Source organism: Jaculus jaculus, chromosome 14 (genome assembly GCF_020740685.1).
Source record: "Jaculus jaculus isolate mJacJac1 chromosome 14, mJacJac1.mat.Y.cur, whole genome shotgun sequence".
Taxonomy (NCBI): domain Eukaryota; kingdom Metazoa; phylum Chordata; class Mammalia; order Rodentia; family Dipodidae; genus Jaculus; species Jaculus jaculus.
Window position 1 is genome coordinate 38,546,241 of NC_059115.1, and position 22,058 is coordinate 38,568,298.

General features: G+C 42.0%; 1 protein-coding gene across 2 annotated transcripts in view; it reads left to right on the plus strand.

Moving 5' to 3' along the window:
- The first annotated feature begins 17,390 nt into the window (after positions 1–17,390).
- Sumf1 (sulfatase modifying factor 1) overlaps positions 17,391–22,058 on the plus strand; it is a 103,997-nt gene continuing 99,329 nt past the window's right edge. For both annotated transcript variants that reach the window (XM_004651492.2, XM_004651493.2), the window contains exon 1: positions 17,391–17,672. In XM_004651492.2, coding sequence (XP_004651549.1) covers positions 17,406–17,672 — 267 coding nt within the window. In that variant the 5' untranslated portion in view covers positions 17,391–17,405. The remainder of the gene's footprint in view (positions 17,673–22,058) is intronic.

A 22,058-nucleotide genomic window follows, 5' to 3' on the forward strand; every position in this document is an offset into this window, starting at 1 on the left:
ACAAGGGAAGAGGCACCAATGTTAAAAAAGACAATAGGGGAAAAAGACTTCCTATGATGCTAACTTCTTTTGGAACTCTGTTTTGAAGCAATACTATCCCTGCTAACATGTTATCTCATGCCACTGGGAAAAAAGAAAACACTTCTCATGTGGTTTATAGAATAATTCTCAATCACCACATAATTTTATTAATTATGGTCATTAAGCTATGATTCTTATTCTCTGTATTTATTCCATTTTTAATGCAGTAGAGCCAAGCATAGTGGCTCACACCTTTAGCCCCAGCGCTTGGGAGGCAGAGATAGGAGGATAGCTGTGAATTCAAGACCAGCCTGGAAATGGAGAATGAGTTCCAGGTCAGTGTGGGCTAGAGTGAGAGACCCTACCTCAAAAAATAAATAAACAAATAAATAAAAAATGCAGTGGAAGCAGAAAAGTCTTGAAGAAAGGAGGGATAGATAGCATTTGCATTAGAGGTTTATTTTGTGTGTTTGGGGGGTTGAGGAATCATGGACTTTTATTATTTTGTGTGAAGGGGAGGTCAGTCATGGAATTCTGTAGCACAGAAAACTTTGCTCATAGAAGGAAACATCCCTTCAGAAGTGTGTATTTGCTAATTACTAACATCTTTAAACCATACAATAAAAGAGATTTTGGTAGAACTTAGAATACACAGTGGATTTTAGAATTTCTGATCCTAGGATTCCATAGACCCATCGGTTCCTGTCACTATTCTTGGCACACAGTGAATACTTGGCACATATTTATTGTATAAATATGTGGAATTGGGGAGTGAGGAGTTGGCTCAGTGACATTTGCCACATAAATACAAGGCCTGGAGTTTGAACCTCCAGCACTCATGTAAATGCTGGGTGGGCATAGTAATCTTGTATAGTAATGCTTGTAATCTCAGAACTGGAGAGGTAAAGACCAAGGGGAGCCTGAAAGCTGAATTGGCAAGTTCTGCATTCAAGTGTGACACAGCCTCAGTAAATATAGTGGGAAGTGACCCAAGAAGGCACCTGCCATCAGAATCTGGCCTCCACATACATGGGCCCACATGTATATGAACATACATAAACACATGAAAATGGATTACTAAGAAATGAATATTTCTTAGATTCATTTACCTGCTTAGGATATCTGTGTTTCTAAGGGTCAGATAAAGTAATGATACAGATCTCCAGTATATTTTAAACATCCTAGATAATACTGGTTCCTTAATATTCAACTACATATGTTGATAAAACTTCATTTATTTCAAAATCTTACAACAAGTACTAACTAGTAAGGTTTTTTGTTTGTCTGTTTGTATTGTTTTGTTTTTGAGGTAGGGTCTTACTCTAGCACAGGGTTACCTGGAATTAACTATGTATTCTCAGGGTGACCTCAAACTCATGATGATCTTCCTACCTCTGCCTCCTGAGTTCTGGGATTAAAGGTGTGCACCACCATGCCTAGCTAGTAAGTTATTTTTATATCCTAAATGGGCTAAATCCAAATACACATGAGAGAAAGAGAGAGAGAGAGACAGGGGTGAGAGAGAGAAGAGAGGAATAAAATGTCTGTTTTTTTCCATTCCTACATATCTGCCCATCTGAGAGGAATGAAAACATAACATCCATAAAAAGCATGGGTGTGAATGTTCAGGGCAGCATTAGTCATAGGAGGAAAAGTGGAAACAACCCCAATGTCCACTGACAAAGTGTGAGATACAATGGAATACCAGTTAACCTTAATTAGGCCTGTACTATTGATATGTTCTGCAATATGGATGAACCTTGAAAATATTGTGTTAAGTGAAAAAGGCAGTCACAAAAGACCATATATATATATTACTTGAGTCTATTATATGGACTGTCCAGAATAAACAGAGCTATAGAGTTGAAAGCAAATTAGTGGTAGTCTAGGCATTGGTGTGAGGGGAGGGTTCATGGGAAAATGAGGTATAGGATTTCTAGCTTAGATGGTGAGGTTGTTTCACAATTATTATGATGATAATTGTGTGATGAATTTCATATTTTAAATGCATACTTTAAAATTATTTTTTTAGGAATGGAGAAATGGTTTAGCAGTTAAGGTACTTGTCTACAAGGGCTAAGGACTCATGTTTGACTCTCAGATCCCACATAAGCCAGACACACGAGGTGTTGCAAGTGCAAGGTGACATGCACACAAGGTGACACACACATCTGGAGTTTGATTACAGTGACTGAGGCTCTAATGTGCCAATTCTCTCTCTCTCTCTCTCTCTCTCTCTCTCTCTCTCTCTCTCTCTCTCTCTCACACACACACACACACACACACACACACACACACACACACAAGACCAGTCTGTTGGGCTTGCCTAAAAAATAAAAAATTCAAGCCAATTTACCATAGGACTTCTCAGAGCCTTTAAAGGAAAAACAAAAAACAACTTATGGGGCTGGAGAAATGGCTTAGCAATTAAGGCACTTTGCTGCAAAGCCAAAGGACCACGGGTTGATTCCCCAGGACCCATATAAGCCAGATTCACAGGGTGGCACATGCATCTGGAGTTCATTTGCAGCTGCTGGAGGCCCTGGCATGCCTATTCTCTCTTTCTCTCTCTCTTAAGTAAATAAATAAATGGTATTTTAAAAAGCAACTTATGTATTCTAAAGGAATGTCCCATTTTCTTTACCCATTCAACCATTGTTGGACATTTAGGTTGATTCCAAATCCTGGCTAGTGTGATTAGTGCTTCAGTAAACATAAAAGTATGGGCCTCTTTATGATAATTGGGTTCATTTCCATCAGATATTTGGCTGGCACTGGGATTGCTTAATCATGTCTAAGCTACTTAGGATCCTTTATAGTGTACCAATCTCCATTCTTACCAAAAATGTAAGTTTCTTTTTTCACAGCCTTGCCAGCACTTGAAATTTCTTGTCTTTTATGTCACGGTCATGCTGAGGTGAGCTGATATCTCACTGACATTTTAAAATTTGCAACCTTTTTTGTGTGCATGTGTGTGCACATGTGTGCACACATGAATATGCATGTTTGCATGGGTGTGAGTGCACATGTATGCAGAGGCTAGAGGACAACCTTGACTGTCATCCTCAGGAATGTTATCCACATTTTCAAAACTTTCATTTGGTGTATATGCGTGTCCCCATGCACGTGGGTGTGCAGATACACACCATAGCATGCATACAGAGGCCAGAAGAGAGCTTGCTGATTGGTCCAGGCCTTCCACCTTGCTTGAGTACGATTGTTCACTGTTCCATTCATGGAATTTCTAGGAAATTTGCCTAGCTCTACCTTCATCCTGGCTATAGACACACTGGGATTACAGACACTGCCATGGTTTTCAGCTTCTACATGGGGTCTGGGGATCCAACTTAGGTACTCAGGATTGAGTAGCAAGCAATTATTCCATTGAGCCATTTCCCTAGATCCATTGTCCACCTTTTCCAGATAGGATCTCTCATTGGTCTGGAAGTCACAAATTGGGCTAGAGTAACAGGCCATTGAGCCTCAGGAGTCTGCTGACCTCTGTTTGCCCAGCACTGGACTTATAAACATGTCACCATGCCCGGCATCTTAATGTGAGCTTTAGGATCAAACTCATACTTTCAAGGCAAGTACTTCGCCAACTAAGTTATCTCTCCAGATGGAAAAGTACTTTGTTTTGCATGTGTATTTGGTTTGTGTATGTACATATATAGGTTCAATGTTTGTGGATACATATGTGTGGGATGCATGTGTGCTTATGAGTGTGTGAGCACATGTGCACTTGTATGCACATGCAGGGAGGCCAGAGGTCAATGTCAGGTGTCTTCCTCAATCAGTCTCCACCTCAACATTTTATTTATTTATTTCAAAGAGATAGAATGAAGCAGAGAAAGACAGAGAGAATGGGCATGCCAGAGCCTCTAGCCCTGCAAATGAACTCCAGATGCATGCACCACCTTGTACCTCTGGTTTATGTGGGTCCTGGGGAATCAAACCTGGATGCTTTGACTTTACAGGCCATCTATCCAGCCCCCCACCTCATGTTTTGAGGCAGGATTTAAAACTGAACTTACAGAGCTCACCAACTAGGCTAGATTAGGTAGCCAGCAAGCCTCAGGAATCTTTCTGTTTCTACCTCCACAACACTAGGATTACAGGCACAGACTTCCCTGCCAGGCTTTCACATGTGTGCTGGACATCTGAATTCAGACCCTCGTGTTTATCAGTTGAACACTTTTCCAACTGAGTCATCACCCCACCTGCTAGAAAAGTAATTTTTTAAGATTTTATTCTATTTATATATTAGAGACAGACAAAGGGATATATATATATATGGAGAGAGAGAGAGAGAGAGAGAGAGAGAGAATGGACATATGAACATAACCAGGGCCTCTAGCCACTGCAAATGAACTCCACATGCATGTGCCACATGTGCATCTGGCTTATGTGGAACCTGGAGAATCGAACTTGTGTCCTTAGGCTTCGCAGACATACACCTTAACTGCTAAGTCATGTGTCCAGCCCTTTTTTTTTTTTTTTTTTTTTGAGATAGGGTCTCACTGTAGCCCAGGCTGACCTGGAATTCACTATGTAGTCTCAGGCTGGCCTTGAACTCACAGCAATCCTCCTACCTCTGCCTCCTGAGTGCTGGGATTAAAGGTGTGAGCCACCACACCTGGCCAGAAAAGTAACTTTAATAAAACGTTATTCAGGCCACAGATGATGGATCATATCCTTAATTCCAGCACTTGAACCCAAGGCAGGATGATCCTGAGTTTAAGGCTAGTCTGGAATACACAGTGGGACTCTGTTTCACAAAAGCAAAACAAAACCCTCAATCATAAAAATATTAGAAATTTTGGTAATCTTACTATATTTGTTTTGCTAATGAAATGTAAACAACAATAACATCTAAAGACTCAAGGGAATTTGGGAGATGGCTCAGTGCATAACAGCACTTGCCACACAAGCATAAGAGGGCCTGAGTTCAACCCATAGCACCAAATAAAATGCTGGGCATAGCCACACATGCCTTATCCCTTGTTCTATCAGGAGCAATGGTAGGAGAATCACTGGGGCTTACTTGTCAGCCAACCTAACCAAAAATGGAAGGTCCAGGTTCAGTGGGAAGAATCACTGGGGCTTGCTGGTCAGCCAATCTGACTAAAAATGGCAATGAGAGGCTCATCTCAGGGACACATTTCTAAAGAGTAATGAAGGAGGACACCTGATTCTCCTTTGGCCTCTGCATGTGTGTGCTTGGGGCACATGCATCTGCATACACATTTGCATATACCATACACACATACACTTCAAAAAATAATAAAAAAAAGATTCAATGATCCTTCCACATCACACAGAGAACTAGAGGTAACACGGAATGGAAGCCATACATGAGTTCAGTTCTTTAACTCTCATATCAATGGCAATTTAAACTAAGTTAATTTAGCAAACTTCCCAAACTACCCTGTTAATTGGCTCTTTATTATATTTTTTTCTGAAACAGATGACAATGATTAAAATTCTAATGTTACTTGTTTTGTTACATAATTTTTATTACATTATAATAAATCTACTATTAATTATAGTAGAATTTTATTCCATTGAGTTATTGGCTTGTCCAGAAATGTGACCAATTTTTCTCCAGGAAAATTTCCATGGAGAAATCACAGGAACAACCCACTTTTTCCAATGAACTAACCTGCTCTGTTGCTGTGACCCAGACAAAGAATTCCTCACAGTGGAAAGAAAATGGAGTCTTTCCAGAGGTGACTTTTTTGTTCATATGATGGTAATATCAATTATTCTAGAATAGGAGGGAAAAAAAGAATCCAAGCCCTGACTTTCTTGTTAGATTTCCCAGAGGAGAGAGTGTGGCACTGTTCCCTTTTCTTCTCTGCAATTATGTTCAAATTAATTTGCTCCTGGCCCAGTTTACTTCTATTCATTTCTATAGCCATTGCATCACACCCAAAGGAGTTTCCTCTTTTTATTGTTAGATAAATTTTCACAAAATATTTGACAACTTTCTGCTTCCTCTTCATTCTGTTCTGTCTGTAGCATTTTATTCATATGCTTTCCTCTGGGGGTCCTCTCTAGTAGCTTAATGATGATCTACGGATGGGAAATTTGGGGAAAGTTCTGACTTCTGGGTTCAGGGGCAGTTGGTGAGGGCACATCAATTGTCTGTCACTGGCTTGTTTAATGGTTGATCCCTGAAACTTTTTAAGTTTCTTTATTTTTTGTTGTGTGTGTGGGGTGAGGTGGCTTGCAATGTGATGTTTGTTTGTTGTGGATGCATGTGCATGTACAGATGTGTATGCCCTATGCGTATGCATGCAGAGGCCAGAGGAGAACTTTGGGTGTCCTCTTTTCACTTATCACCTGTTTCCTAACATAGAGTCTTTCACTGAACCCAAAGCTGCCTTTTCTTTCTGTCATTTTCTACATCAGCAAGCCCCAGATTCTTTCCCCCCTCAGCCCTTCTCCTCCACAGGACTACAGTAACAGATGTGCATGGCTATTCTCAGATGCATAAATGAATGCCAGGGAATCAAACTCTGCATGTCTCAGGCACTCATACTTGTGCAGCAAGTGCTCTAAACTACGGAGCCAGCTCCCCAGTCCCAAGGTTTCTTATACCCAGTAGCTTTCCATTCATCATAACAATAGTAAACACATTATAATAGAAACCACTTATTTGTCACTTTATGTTCAGTGGTTTACATAGACCATCCTACTTAATCCCCATCATGATCTTAAGAGATGGGTTTTATTTGCTCTAGTTGATCAATGTAGAATTTAAATTTCAAAATTAAAGAAAGTTGCCCAAGATTGTTCAATTACAAGTAGCAAAGATCATACCTAGTTGACACCTAAGCTATGTCCATAGTTTTCTGACTATGCTCTCAGATCAGTGGCATCAGCAACACTGATGAAATTGTTAGCAATGCCAGTTCTCAAGCTGTACCTCAACTCTACTGGATCTTACATTCTAGGCTCCAGAGTGGAGGTTGGGGTTTAGACCAGCCCTTGGGGTGATTCCGATGGGTGCTGAAGTTACAGAATCCCCCGTACCTAATTATGCTATCTGCACACAAAACCATCATATTTGTAATTGGAAAACTATGAGGCAATCTGGGAAATGACTACAGAATTTTGGATTGTCTGGCAAGATGCTGACTGAGACCTATGGATTCCTATCCCTCAGAAGAAGGCCTGAATGGTTTCATGGTTTCAGAAACCCCAGAAGCCTCTAAGAAGAGAGACATTGGAATTCCCTTAAATAGTTGGCATCAGAGCTCATTCTATCCATACCCAAAATTGTTTCTCACTACCGCTATCCATGCAAGATCACTTTCCTACTTCCTTTGCAAAAAAAAAAGGAAAGAAAATAAAGGAAAGAAGGAAGGACGGAGAAGAGAAGTGAAGAGAAAAAAAGAAAAGAAAAGAAAAAGAAAGTAAAACTGGGTGGAGATGGTGTGGGTCAGAGTCCCTCCTGTGGTATACAACTCCACTGTGGTCCATCCAAAAGCACATTTTCTCACTCTTCAGAAGAGGCCATGAAAATGGAGGCTTGTGTCTCTGCTGGCCCTTTTGCCTGTGAGTTCCAGCCTGCATCCAACTAAATTTTCTCTTGATGGCATACAAAGAATCACCTAGAAAGTTTAACAATACAATACAAATTGTTATAATCTTGCCTATCCATAGGTCAAAAGTCAAAGTCAGGTTTGGGTTAAAGTCAAAGTGTAAGTAAGGATGTGTTCCTTCCTGGGGGCTCTCAAGGAGAATCTGTTTTCTTGCTGCTTCCCACTTCTGGGGGCTACACATTCTTTGGCTCTTGGCTCCCTTGAAAATCAACAACGTTATCTGTCTCTGACCATTCTTCCACAGCCATTTATTTCTCGGACCACAGCCAGGACCCTTGTTATGACATTGGAGACTCCAAATGAACCTCTTTGTCTCAGAGAGCCTAACACGCAGGCTCTAGAAATTCAAATGTGGGCATCGTGGGGGAGGGGAAGAATTACTAGAGGCTTCTCTCCTAGTGTGGGACATCCTATTGGGGACATTTGCAAATTATAAGACATATGAGCAAGAAAAGAAAATGAAGTCTAAGAGAAAGTAAGGGAGAAGGGTACTTAATAGGTTGGTATTGTATATATGTAAGTACAATGATTGAGATGGGGAGGTAATATGATGAAGAATGGAATTTCAAAGGGGAAAGTGCGGGGGGGGAGGTATTACCATGGGATATTTTTTATAATTATGGAAAATTTTAATAAAAATTGTGAAAATAAAAAAATAAATAAATTTTAAAAAAGAAAATGAAGTCATATACCCTTTTTAATAGGAGAAATACAGAATACCATTTTCCCTTTACTATAAGACCACTCACTGAAATATGTATGTATGTATATATATATATATGTATATATATGTATATATGTATATATGTATATATATATATATATAGGTATCCATAATAATTTTGTGAGGAGAAAGGGAGTGTTACCAAATCATATGTAGCTTGTAAAATGAACCAGATTGTAGAAATCATAAAATATCTTCGAAACAAAGTAATACCAAATAGGATTTAGTTTTTCTTTTTTTCTTTTCTTTTCTTTTTTTTTTTTTTTTTGGTTTTTCAAGGTAGGGTCTCACTCTAGCCCAGGCTCACCTGGAATTCACTATGTAGTCTCAGGGTGGCCTCGAACTCACGGTGATCCTCTTACCTCTGCCTCCCAAGTGCTGGGATTAAAGGCGTGCGCCACCACACCCGGCTCAGTTTTTCTTTTCTTTATTTGTTTATTTCTTTTTCTTTTCTTTCTAATTTTTGGAACAGGGTGTCATGTAGCCCAGGCTTGCCTCAAACTTGCTATATAGCTCAAACTAACCTTGAACACCTGATCCTCCTGCTTCTACCTTCAAAGTGCTAGGATTACAGACATGTGTCACCATACCATCATCTAGTGTTTTGTTTTTCTCTTCCTTGTACTTGCGTATTTGGCCTCAATAAAGCAGTACTAGGAAGCAGACAAAGACCGGAAACTTGTGCTCACAGGAGCTTAATGAACAAACCTAAATGGAACTTGTTTTTTTTTTTTTTTTTTTTTGGCCTCTCGTCCCCAGACCCTTTCCATTCTGTGAGGCAAGGCTACTCTAAGTAATGGAAATAGCTTTAGTCTCTTTAGAAAGAAGCCAGTTCCTCAGTGACCCTACAGTCTTCTGTCATAGACTCTGGGTAGCAACTGAAGAACTGCAAGAAGTGAGAGTTCATTTATGAGTTCGGCATTGGCCTGAAAAGGTGACGTAGAACAGAGATTTTGAAAGGTGTCCAGGATGTGATTTACACAGCAGTTTACTTTGCTAATGCATGGCAGAATCCTGACATTCCATTTTTAAATGAATGAGTCTCACAAGTTAAAGTTGCTGTTGTGGGAGTATCTGGAATAGCCATCTCTGGCCTTTACAACTGTGATCACATTCTTGAACAATCTGTAGCCATCTTCTGTCTTGTGCAATTTGACTTCAAACATTATGAAGGCTAGAATTGCTTTCAGATAGCGATTTTTCAGGTTATTCCTTTCTCTCTTTTTCCAAGACCACGCAAAACATCTTTTACTTGTTCTAAATTTCGTTCTGTTCTCATCCTCCTCTTCAAGCATTATTACCCCGTATTGCACTTGGACTGCAGTTCAGAAGATAAACAGATGGCAGTCTGGGTGAAGATGATGATAGCTCATACTGGAGTTGTCAGTTACAGTGCCTGCCACACCTCTGGCATCACAAAGAGAAACATGACTCACCCAGCACAAGTGCTAAAGAATAGCACTAAGGATTTTTTTAAGCAGTTTATGAAATATCTTGACCAGCACCATCCGGAACTTTGTAAAAAATGTGAGCTCTTGAGCTTCATCCCAGATTTACAGAACCTGGGGCTGAATCCAGCAATCATTGCTTTAGGAATTGACATGATTTTGACTTAAAGATTGTCCTGACTTTGTTGGCAGCAGATTAGACCAGAGATGGCTCCCTGGCTCAAGTGCAGTTAAACCACAGCCTTCCCAAAGGCCTATGATGTGTTGTGGGTGAGGTAGTGAAGCTGGGCACACCAGGCTACCTCTGAGCGACAGTGGAAAGGGGAAACTGATACCCTGAATTCCAGCAGCAGAAGTCAGTGCTAAGAGAAATCAGAAAGGGTCACGAGCACGCTCAAACCAGGAATTGTGACTATGCAGAGGTTGTGAGACCAAAATGACGATTATTATCTTTTGAGACAAGGTTTCATATTTCTCAGTCTAGCCTCAAACTTGATATGCAGCTAAGGATGACCTTGAACTTCTGATCCTCCAGTCTTTACTACTACTTCTTCTTCTTCCTCTTCCTCCTCCTTCTTTTATTTTGTTTTTGGTTTTTCAAGGTAGGGTCTTGCTCAGTCTATGCTGACCTAGAATTCACTATGCAGTCTCAGGGTGGCCTCGAACTCATGGTGATCCTCCTACCTCTACAGCCTCCCAAATGCTGGGATTAAAGGCGTGTGCCACCATGCCCAGCCAATCTTTACTTGTTGAGTGGTGGGATTTCAGGCATGAGCTACCACATGCACCAGTTTTAACTTTTTTCATGCAAAGAAGAAAAGGGTGAGGATGGCAAGCTAATGGGAATGAAAATATAAGTGTACTGGGGAGAAGCAGAGCTTGGAGAAGTGCGGAGGGAAGCAGGAAAGTAAGTAAGTGAAGTTCAAGAGCATTTGCTGTGGAGGGCACTGGACCCCTGCAAAATGAACCAGCTCCTGGCTTTGAGCCTGTTCTTTACAGTGTGCTAGTTACTGCTGAAATCTCTCTTTCTCTTTTTTTTTTCATGAGGTATTGAGGATTGAGTGCAGGGTCTTGAACCTAGTAGAATCTGTGCTTAGCATACCATCTGCCCTGACATCTAATCATACTACACATCAAAATTTGTATCTCTTTGGCTGGGGATGGCACCACACTCAGTACCAAGCATTTGGTAGGTTAAAAAAGGAGGAGGATTAGGAGTTCAAGGCCTCCCTGGGCTATATAACAATGATAGAAATTAGGAGTGATGTATCCTTCACATTTTGTAAGTAGCAGGTCAGGATTTGGGGCTTAAAAGAATAAATAGATATTTGTATGCCTTGACAGAGCCAATGAGCAGAGAGATTTTATAAGTGTAGAAAGCAGAGTCCAGGACCTAAAATCCAAAAAGCTCTGATTTCTGAGTAGTCAAAAGCCTTGACTTGGGCTGGAGAGATGGCTTAGCGGTTAAGCGCTTGCCTGTGAAGCCTAAGGACCCCAGTTCAAGGCTCGGTTCCCCAGGTCCCACGTTAGCCAGATGCACGAGGGGGCGCATGCGTCTGGAGTTCGTTTGCAGAGGCTGGAAGCCCTGGCGCGCCCATTCTCTCTCTCTCCCTCTGTCTTTCTCTCTGTGTCTGTCGCTCTCAAATAAATAAATAAATAAAATGTTTTAAAAAAAAAGCCTTGACTTATGCTGACTCTCCAAGAGGTCAGCTGGGCTTTACATACAAGTAGTAACCAATCCTTCATCTAACGTCATCCTATCAGGAGCCTCCCACATAAATTCAAAGTAAGCATTTTACTCCACCCAGCCTGATACATCCATAAGAGCTTTAAAAGTCCTGTCCAAGTCACTAGATGGCTACCATCTACCAGTTTGGAACCCCTTCCAGTTTAGGAGCTTTTTTGATTTCCTTTCACTTTCTGCTTTACTTTACTTTCTTTTTTAATAAATCTTTTTTAACCTACCTTTATGCCATGTCTGCACTTGTCATCCTTTGGTGGTTACAAGACAACAAACTCAAGAACCACTGGCTAGTTGAGATTTAGTGACTTTTAAAAAATATTTTTAATTTTTATTTATTTATGAGCCAGAGAGAGAGAGAGAGAAAGAGATCCAGGGTCTCCAGCTGCTGCAAATAAACTCCAGAAGCAGGCACCACCTTGTGCATCTGGTTTAAATGGGTCCTGGAGAATCAAACCTGGGTCCTTTGGCTTTGCAGGCAAGTGCCTTAATCACTAAGCCATCTCTCCACACCCGATTTAGTGACTTCTAGGTGTCTGATGCTCAAAGCTCTAATTTAAGGACATGCAGCACTGAGAAGAGATCTGTTGTTCTCAAAACCTGCAAGAAGATCCCTGTGGTGGTTTGATTCAGGTGTCCCCCATAAACTTAGGTGTTCTAAATGCTAGGTTCCCTTCTGATGGGTATTTGGAAATTAATGCCTCCTGGAGGGAGCATATTGTTGGGGGCAGGCCTATAGGTGTTATAGCCAGTTTTCCCATGCTGGTGTTTGGCACATCCTCCTGTTGCTGTGGTCCACCTTATGTTAGCCAGGGGGTGATGTCCACCCTCTGCTTATGCCATCGTTTTCCCCTACCATTGTAGAACTTCCCCTCAAGCCTGTAAGCAAAAATAAGTCTCTTTTTCCCAGCAGCTGCTCTTGGTTGGGTGATTTCTACCAGCAATTTGAACTTGACTGCAACAACCCCATTACAAAAAAAAGGGGGGGGGCAAGGAGGCAGCTATCAGTAAAGTGCTTGACATGCAAGCATGAGGATCCACGTTTGATCCTCAGTTCCTGTGTAAAAAAGTTTGGTGTGGTGGTACCCTCCAGTAATTCCAGTGTTAGGGAGGCAAAGACATATCTCTGGAGCTTGCTGACTAGTTTAACCTAATTGGGGAGACACTGTCTCAAGAAAGAAATGGTGGCCGGGCGTGGTGGGCGCATGCCTTTTATCCCAGCACTCGGGAGGCAGAGGTAGGAGGATTGCCGTGAGTTCGAGGCCACCCTGAGACTCCATAGTGAATTCCAGGCCAGCCTGGGCTGGAGTAAGACCCTACCTCGAAAAACAAACAGACAAACAAAAAAAAAAAAAAAAAGAAAAGAAAAGAAAAGATAAAGAAATGGTGGTTGGCTGCCTGAGGTTACCCTTTCAGTTCCATGTACATGCACACACAGGCACATGCACCTGTACATACATGAACATACACACATACAGAGAGAGAGAGAGAGAGAGAGAGAAATGTATGTCTTCTTTGTACTGTGGGTGTCCACCTTCAAGGAAGGGAAGAAGACATAGCATTGGAAATGAACACAAATGAAACATTCTCTGTACATTACTTTCTCACATTGGTGACAGCACTACTTGACAAAACTAAAATGCTCAATACCAAGCATGGTGATGTGTTTCCATAGTCCCAGTGATTTTGGGATGCTGAGGCAGGAGGATCATTTAAGCCCATAAGTTCAAGGTTAGATCGGACAACATGGTGAGACCCTGTATCAACTAACAAAGCAAAGCCAAACCTAAAAAGCCTAAGTAAGTAGACTTTTGAACCAGGGGATCTTGCCACAGGGTACAATCTAATTAAAGATAATCTAAACAAAGGACTGCCCTGGCAAAAATTTCCTCTTTATTTTTCTAAATATAGGGAAAAGCATCCTGTCTGTTTTTATTAAGGCATGTTAGAATGCTTTGGATATAACATAAATAGATGTGTAACAATTTTGTGTGAATTGAAATGTCCCCTCCTGGAGGGAAGTGAGAGGCTCATAAGACTCAGGAAGTAAGTAAAATTTACAAGTCTCAAGAAACTCCTAACATGTACAAGCCCATCATTAAGGATACATAAGCAATAGACTCTTGATGGGGAGATTTTCCCACCACCAGGGCAGCCAACTACTTGTGAGTCTTGCAGGGGGCTCCAAGGATACAGCTCTTAAGAACTGCTTCCCACATGGGAATGGGAATTTTTTGTGATGCAACTGCTGTTGAATTGTTCTCTTGTATGTAACCTCTCACCCATAATCCTTTTAATAACCTCAGTGTGCTCACAGGTTCACTAAGTTACACTTGGGTGGGATTGTTTATTTGCTCCATTGTCATACCCTATCTGAGTGAATAAATGTCTGTCCATGTCTCCCCAGGAACAGTCACATGATAATTGATAATAGCAATAATCATAGCTAACAACTCTTGAGATTTTCTTTCATACTAAGCAATGTTATATAAGTGTTTCACAGATTTCAAGTAATTTAATATCAGCTTCACAAGAGCAAGAATGTCCACCTGTTTTTCTCACTGGTATGTTCTCATTGTCTGGGACAGTGCTTTAGGACCAGTCAATACTCCACAAATACTTGGGTGAATTCAAGAGAATCTTTACGCACTCCTGGGTGAATATGCCTTTCTGGCTGTAAAGATGGAAAGTGACATATGGACTGCCTATGTGATCAGAACATACTCTGTGAACTTTGGCCAAGTCAAAGACCATAACCTCCAAGGTTGGTTTTACCTTGAGAACTTGTCTGGAGACTTTAGCAGGGTAGGGCATATGCTTGTATACCCTTGACAGAGAATGGTCTTCTTCCATTTGGGGAGGTCCTCCTCTTTACCGGAGTGCACAGCTTCAGATGGGCTGCATGTGGAGTCAGATCAGCTGAATCAACCCTGGTTACCATTGGATGACAGATATTGCAGCCAGATTACCCTGATATCTGAGGTTAGTTGTCAGTGTCACTCAGTGCTGTTATTTAGGACAAGTTAATGTTCAATATTTAATCCTTTCACAGTCTGAAGGTTATTATCTCATTGATGATACCTGTACTTATTCAGTACTTACATATACCAAGTGTTGTTTTAGGCATGCAAAGAATTCCCAGAATTGATTACTAAAGGCTTCTGTTTGTCCCCATGGGAAGAGAGAAGAACAAGCATAGGCATTTCAGGTAAGGACATGTGCTCTGCATACAGTAGAGGAGACGTAGGAGCAAGCTTCTCTGAAAAGGTAACTTTGTGCTGAGACCTGAATAGCAAGGTATGCAGTCAATTTTCAGTGTTCAAACAGATGCCATCAGTCAGTACTCTTCCTGGGTAGTATTAGCCAATGAGTGAACATGAAGGGTAGTGTGTGTGTGTGTGTGTGTGTGTGTGTGTGTGTGTGTATGTGTGTGTGTGTGTCTGTGTGTCTGTGTGCCTGTGTACAGACCAGAGAACAACTTTAGGTGTTATCCTTGAGTATTTTATCCACCTCTTTTTAAGAATATATTTATCAATTTAGTTATAGTTATTTATTTAGAAGGGGGGAGATAAAGAGATAATGGATACACTAGGACCTCCTGAGACTACAAACAAATTCCAGAAGCATGCATCTGGCTTTAGATGGATAATGGAATTGAACCTAGGCTGTCAAGCTTTGGAAGCAAGTGCCTTTTAAGCACTGAGCCATCTCTCCAGATACAGCTTCCTCTTTTTGAGACAGGGTCTTTCACTGACCTAAGGATATCCAATTAGGCTAGACAAGATGACCAGCATGCCCCAGAGATGATCTTATCTCTGTCTCTCTGCTACTGAGATTTCAAGAGCATACCACAATGCCAGGCATTTTTACACAGGGTCTGTGAAGCAAGCACTTTACCAGCGGAGTTATTTACCCAGCTCCAGCTCCAACCCCAGCCCCATGTCTTATAACTTCCACTGCTTCAGCCCTGCCATGCTGATAACCAAGCTTCCAGCACATGAGCCTTTTGGGGAAAACCATACCATGGTGAAGGCAATCCTCTGCAAAGATGGGCCATTCAGTCAGAGGAGTCTACCTGGAACATTATTCCCCAATAGAAATCTCAGTTATTGCTACTTGTATCGATCCACTGGGGATTTTGTTTTGTTCTTACCATCTCTGGGCTCTGTACAGTTGGAGATCCAGGTCCCTTACAAGGTTCTCTATATCTGGGGACCCAGAAAGAACCTTGTTGAACCTGCTGATTCATGTTGTCATGGAGATAGACAAGCATAGGGAATAGTTTAGCCACCCTGGACACTGCTCATATGCAGCAGTAAACACACCCTTTTCTTAAACAATGTACCTAGTAATCTTCTGGAAACATAGAACCCCAATCTGTACCTAGCTGCATGAACACCCTACTTTACACAATGAACTAGTTTTCTCCTTCCCTTAGCAACCATTCTTCATGATCAGTACCCATTCAAATATATTCTTAGATCAGGGTTCAGAACATCTGGGGGCATCCAGCCCGAACTAGTTTTGGGTATATGTGCTTTGGTGTGTATGTATAGTTAGGCAAACTGTGTCCTCTAAGTGAACTTTTAGGAAGCAACCCCTATTTACCATCGTATGCGTATGTATATCTGAGTGTACATATGATTAAAATCAGATGCATCATGGGGAAGGAACATGTGCAGTAGAAAAAATGTCAATCTGCCAATCAAACCAGCTCATTACCCAAGCTACACTGCTAGCACCTGATCCATCCTCCTCTCAAAGTCCTATTAAGAGAACTGTCCCAGGTCACTTCCTAGGGCCCTTCAGAATTCTCTACTTGCAAGGCTCGCTGCCTCTTTGGCAGTGTACTGAAACCTTTACTTTACTTTAAAAATATTTTATTTATTAGAGAGAGAGATAGGGAGAGAGAGGGAGAGAAAAAGAGAGGGAGAGAGAGGGAGGGAGGGAGGGAGGGAGCGAGCGAGCGAGCGAGAGAGAGAGAAAGAGAGAGAGGAAAAGAGAGTGAGAGAATGGGCTCAGCAGGGTCTCTAGCCACTGCAAACGAACTCCAGATGCATGCACCACTTGTGCATCTGGCTTACATGAGTCCTGGGGAATTGAGCCTGAGTCCTCAGGCTTCACAGGCAAGTGCCTTTAACAGGCGTGGTTACCCAGGCATGCAATCCTAACACTCTGGAGACTGAGCTGTGGCCCGAGGGCAAAGACTTGTGTACACACACACACACACACACACACACACACACAGAGGAAGACAGGAAGTTCGAGGCCAATCTGGACTGCATAATGAGATCCTGCCAATACAAAACCCAAAACATCTTCAAAATGACCTGACCTATTGGTATGAGATAAACTTTGAGAACTGCTGTTGTGCCTGTCCCACTCTACAGTTCCCCAACTCTGGCGTTGGTATAGTATTCTTCCACAAGTGCGTCTTCCTCACTACTTTCTGTTTGGGGACATATATTTAATTTCTTATAGTTCAACATATTGGCTAAAATTTCAGGTTCCAAGTTAGATTCCTTGGGTTTAAAATCTTGCTTTTCACACTTGCCACGTGATTCGGGCAAGTCACTTGTCCATCAACCCAGTATCATAGGATCATTGTAAAGATTAACTAAAACTTAAAAAAAAACAAAAACCGAAGCGCTTATGTAAAGTGGTAGTTAGAAAACTCCTAGTAAATGATTGTGACTTTCAAATCAATAAATCCCAGAGGCGTGCCTTGCCCGTGGAAGGCCTTAAATATTGCAGTTTTAACAGCAGCGGGAACGCCGACCTAAGGAGAAGCTCCCCCGGCCCAGGCCCTTTAAGAAGGCGTGACCACGTGGCCCGCCGGGTCACATGACTCGCGGAGCAACATGGCTGCGCCCGCGCTAGGGCCTGCTCGCAGACGCCGTGTCCGTCTCGGCGGCGTCTTCTTGCTGTCGCTGCTCTCGCTGGGGTGCGGGACGGCGGGGGACGAAGAGGCCGGGTCCGGGGAAGACGCAGGGCCCCGCGCGGGCTCGTGCGGCTGCGGCTCGCCCCAGCGGCCCGGCGGCTCGGCGGCCGCGCACCGGTACTCCAGGGAGGCGAACGCCCCGGGCCTGGCCCCGGCCTCCGGACCGCGACCGTTCGCGCTCGCCAAGGTGCTGCTGTGGTCCGCCGGAGGTGGATGGGTAATGCCGGGGGAGCGAGCGGAGGTTATGCCCACCCCGCGCATCGCACAACTACGGATCCCGTTTGACAGGGAGTTAGTTCCTCCATCCGCCCCCACCGGAAGGTGGGCTGAGTTTTATCTTTGAGCCTTAGAGAGTTGAGTCATTCTGATGAAATTTGCTCATCCTGATCTCAGTCTTAAGTCAACTTCGGGTTGAAGTGTTCAGTTCCTGTCCTAGTAACTGTGGAGACGCTGGGTTTCAGTGTTTTCGACACTGTTGTGCAGTTACCTGTAGATAGATGTTCATTAGAGCTCTGCCCCGAGGGCAAAGACTTGTACACTTCATCCGGCCTTGCAGAGCACTTGGAGCACAAGGAAGGACTAAGTAAAGTGTCGTTGCTATGTTACTTTTATTGATCCCTTTCCTCGCATGGTGCCTGAATTATATAAGTGAAAGAGTATTAACAAATGGTACCTTCATTCTACGTGCCAGATACTTTGTACATTGGTGCAGAATCAAGTTATGGAAATACAACCCAGGCATTCTCACTAGTTCTTATATTCCTAGCACCCCCATCCTCCTTTTCCCATCCTATTTCCCCCTTGTATGTTAATTCTCACCAAAGTTGACTTGGTAAGGAGTAGCATTCTCCACAGCTCTTACCTAACCTTCCCTTCTTCAGCATTTCCTCATATCACCACGATAGTTTTTCTTGCTTTCATATGGCAGTTAATAAAGATGCTTGCCTGCAGATTTCTCTCTCAACTAGGCTTTCTGGGTGGTAGAAGTTAGTACCATGATTAATGTCTCAGGTGTAGAGTATAGGAGGTTGGTAGCTGGGCTTCCCATCCTCTGTTTTTAGTCATTTAAGTTAAGCAAAATGTCTTGCATTACTGATTTATGATGAGAAGTGATTATTGTATTGTTTCAGTTTATATGCATCACACAATTCCCCAATGTCTGGATAACTGATAATTAGAGAAGAAGACCACCCACCCCTTACCTAGTTACCTGTTTTGTGACTAATAGGGCAGGTATCTTAGTTTCATATGCACATTGATCCATTTCAAAATTCTGTCTGTGCTTTCTGGCCAGTACTACCTCTCCTCATTTATAAATGGTCCATCTTCCAGTAGGTTCCAGAATGAGGTGTGAATTCCATAACCTTTTTGAGTTACATTTACAAGCTCTTCATTTTTCATCCCAGTGGAGTGGTTTTGTGCATACAGCTGGATACTGTATGGAACATAATTGGCCAGTTTTGCATTCCTTTCTGTAATGTTTGGAGACATCCCAAACTATTAAAAATTAGAAGCTAATGAGGAACACAACCCAGAAGCCTTCAAGCACTCTTAGCCTAATGAGTGATTCAACACAAAGTAGCCTTGTGTCAAAGCCACTGACTTTACAGGAGGCTTTGCTCATCTTTCTGTTGTACTTGGTTTACATGTTTTTGTTCTTGTCCAGATGACTGTTCTTATTTGACTGACATCCATTTAGTCTAATCCTGGGGAAATGCAGTATTGCTAGAGAGATAGATAACACAATGCTAGTTCTGCTTTTGTTTTAACTCTTTGTTTTTGTTTATTTGGTTTATTTCAACAGGTGTTTATTTGGCAGTCTGCACTATGTATTCAGTATACAGGAAAGAAAAAGACCTATGCCACTTATATTATGTTAGGTTCTCTGTATTTTTCTCTTCTCTCTTACTAAGTTGTGGCAAGATGGCAAAATGATGTAGTCTCAGTGAATCTTTTAGAAGAGTTGTTGAAAAGCCCCTTAGAATCATGAAATGATAAATGTTGTATATATGGCATACCTGTATGTATAGATAATGTCAGTCTTGATTACCTGTCTGGGATATTTTTGATTTGTTAATGTTTCCATGGGCATAAAGGTACACTTGATTGGCATCTCTTCCATGAAACCTTTTCTCCCTTGAAGTAGCTTTTAGATCCTATAAATTTCCATAGCATTCTTTATTGTTGCTTTCTTTTTTTCAAGTTTTAAAATATTTTTATTTATTTATTTATTTGAGTGAGAGAGAGAGAGAGAGAAATTGAGAATGGGCATGCCAGGGCCTCTAGCTATTGCACACAAACTCCAGATACATGTGCCTCCCTGTGCATCTGGCTTACATGGGTATTTGGGAGTCAAACCTGGGTTCTTAGGCTTTGCAGGCAAGCACCTTAACTGCTAAGCTATCTCTCCAGCCTGGTTGTTGTTTTCTTTATGTTAGTGTTTGTTACCCCTCTGTTATTTTGTTCTGCAGTGGAAGCAGTTTAGATCTATTTCAACCTATTTTGATCTCTTACATATTTTAGGCATTCTGTAATAATTCCTTGAATGGTCTTTTGCCTTTTTTTGGCCACAATATTTAAAAACTACCTAGAGAGTAAAGGATATTTAAAAATAAATCTTTTTATTTACTTATATTTATAAGCGGGGGTGGGGGAGGGAGAGGGAGGGAGAAATGAGGAAAGAGAAAGAGAGGGAGGAAAGGAGAGATAATGAGTGAATGAATGAATGGACATACCAGGGCCTCTAGCTGGTGCAAACTTCACATGCATGTGTCACTTGATTCATCTGGCTTTATGTGGGTACTGGGGACTCAAACCCAGGCCATTAGGTTTTGCATGCAAATGCCTTAGCCATTGTACTATTTCTTCAGCCATGGCTAGGGACATGGCTGATTAGGTAAAGTTATTGCCACCTGAGCATGAAGACCCGAGTTCATGTCCCGAGGATTCATGTGAAATGCTGGGTATAGCCCACTCCTTTAATCCCAGCAGCTGGGGAGGTGGAGACAGGAAGATCCCCAGGGTCTTCTGGCTAGCTTGTCTAGCTAAATCAGTGATCTCTGTGTTCAGTGAGAGGCCCTGTCTTAAGAAAAAGTAAGGTGGTGAGAATGAAATTACTTAGTAGCAGAGGCCAGTAAGTTAAAAAGGTGACATAAAGGGAAGAGAAAGGAAGGGAGGAGGGTACTTAATAGGTTGATATTGTATATATGTAAATACAATGATTGAAATGGGGAGGTAATATGATGGAGAATGGAATTTCCAAGGGGAAAGTGTGTGTGGGGCGGGGGAGGGAGGGAATTACCATGGGATATTTTTTTTATAATCATGGAAAATGCTAATAAAAATTAAAAAAAAAAGAAAAAGTAAGGTGAAGAGCAGCTGAAGAAGAGCATTGACCCTCACACATGCACCCATGTGCACAAACACCCACACATACACATGTGCCCCCATGAACATGCATGCATATACACCACACACACACAAGGGGAAGAAAAAAGAGAAAAAACTTTTGTGAAATATCCTTTTGTCTTCATCCTCCCGAGAATCCTGTATAGCACATTGTTTTCCACTTTGCAGATGAGGCCCTTAGGCTTATAGGAATCAAGTCTCAGGGCCAGAGGGAACTGAATGTGATTCCACCATCTGTCTGTGGAGTAAGAGAGTGGTGTGGCTAGATCAGCCATGGATGGATGGCTAGTGCAGCAGTTTACAGGCAGATCTCCAGAGCAAGAAATCTCTTGACATTGGCTACATCTTTATGTTATGCAAAAGAAGTGGGGGAAAGGAAATGGAGGAAGAGCAATAAAGAGTTGCATGTGAGTTTATTGATTTTTGTGCACAAGACAGAATTCTTACAGTAGCAAGCAAAAAAGGATAACCAAAACAAGAGTGGGACGTTTGTGGTCTCTGCTTGAGAAGTTCAAGAAAATATATGGCCCTCCACATAGCTGGATCCAGGGCATCAGGTCCTTGACTGCCTACTTGAGTCATCTTTCTTTAGTTTTGCCTCTGTTTCCAGCTGATACATGATAAGAAAAAGAGTTCTCTAGCACAAGTTCTAAGATGAACTCTGGCTCACAAGCTATTATTCCTTGTTGAGTCTTTGTGGTCACAAGAATGCCGTGATTGGCCAGGCCTGCTCACAGGAGATGGAGTTGAATCATCAACTCCAATTGAGCCACATGTGTTTAGTGAGACCATGAAGTTGCTTTTTTGGGGAGTAGGTTCCAGGTGGGTACAAGTACCCAATGCCCTCTGCCTAACCATGGTTGTAGTGGTAATGGGGTCACTCTGAACTTCATGTAGGCTTCTGTTTGCAGCTGTGGTGTACTGGAGAGCTTCATCTTACTGTTAAACTCAAGGTTCAGGGCATTGCTTGACTCTGGACCTTCCATGTGAGCAGAATTAAAGTGTTTTTTGTATTTCAATTTTTGAATACTTAGTGAGAGAAGGAGGAGAAGACAGAGATAAAAAGAGAGAGAGAGTGTACCAAGGGCTCTTGTCATTGCAAATGAGTTACAGATGCATGTGTTACTTTGTGCATCTGGCTTTACATGGGTACTGAGGTATCAAA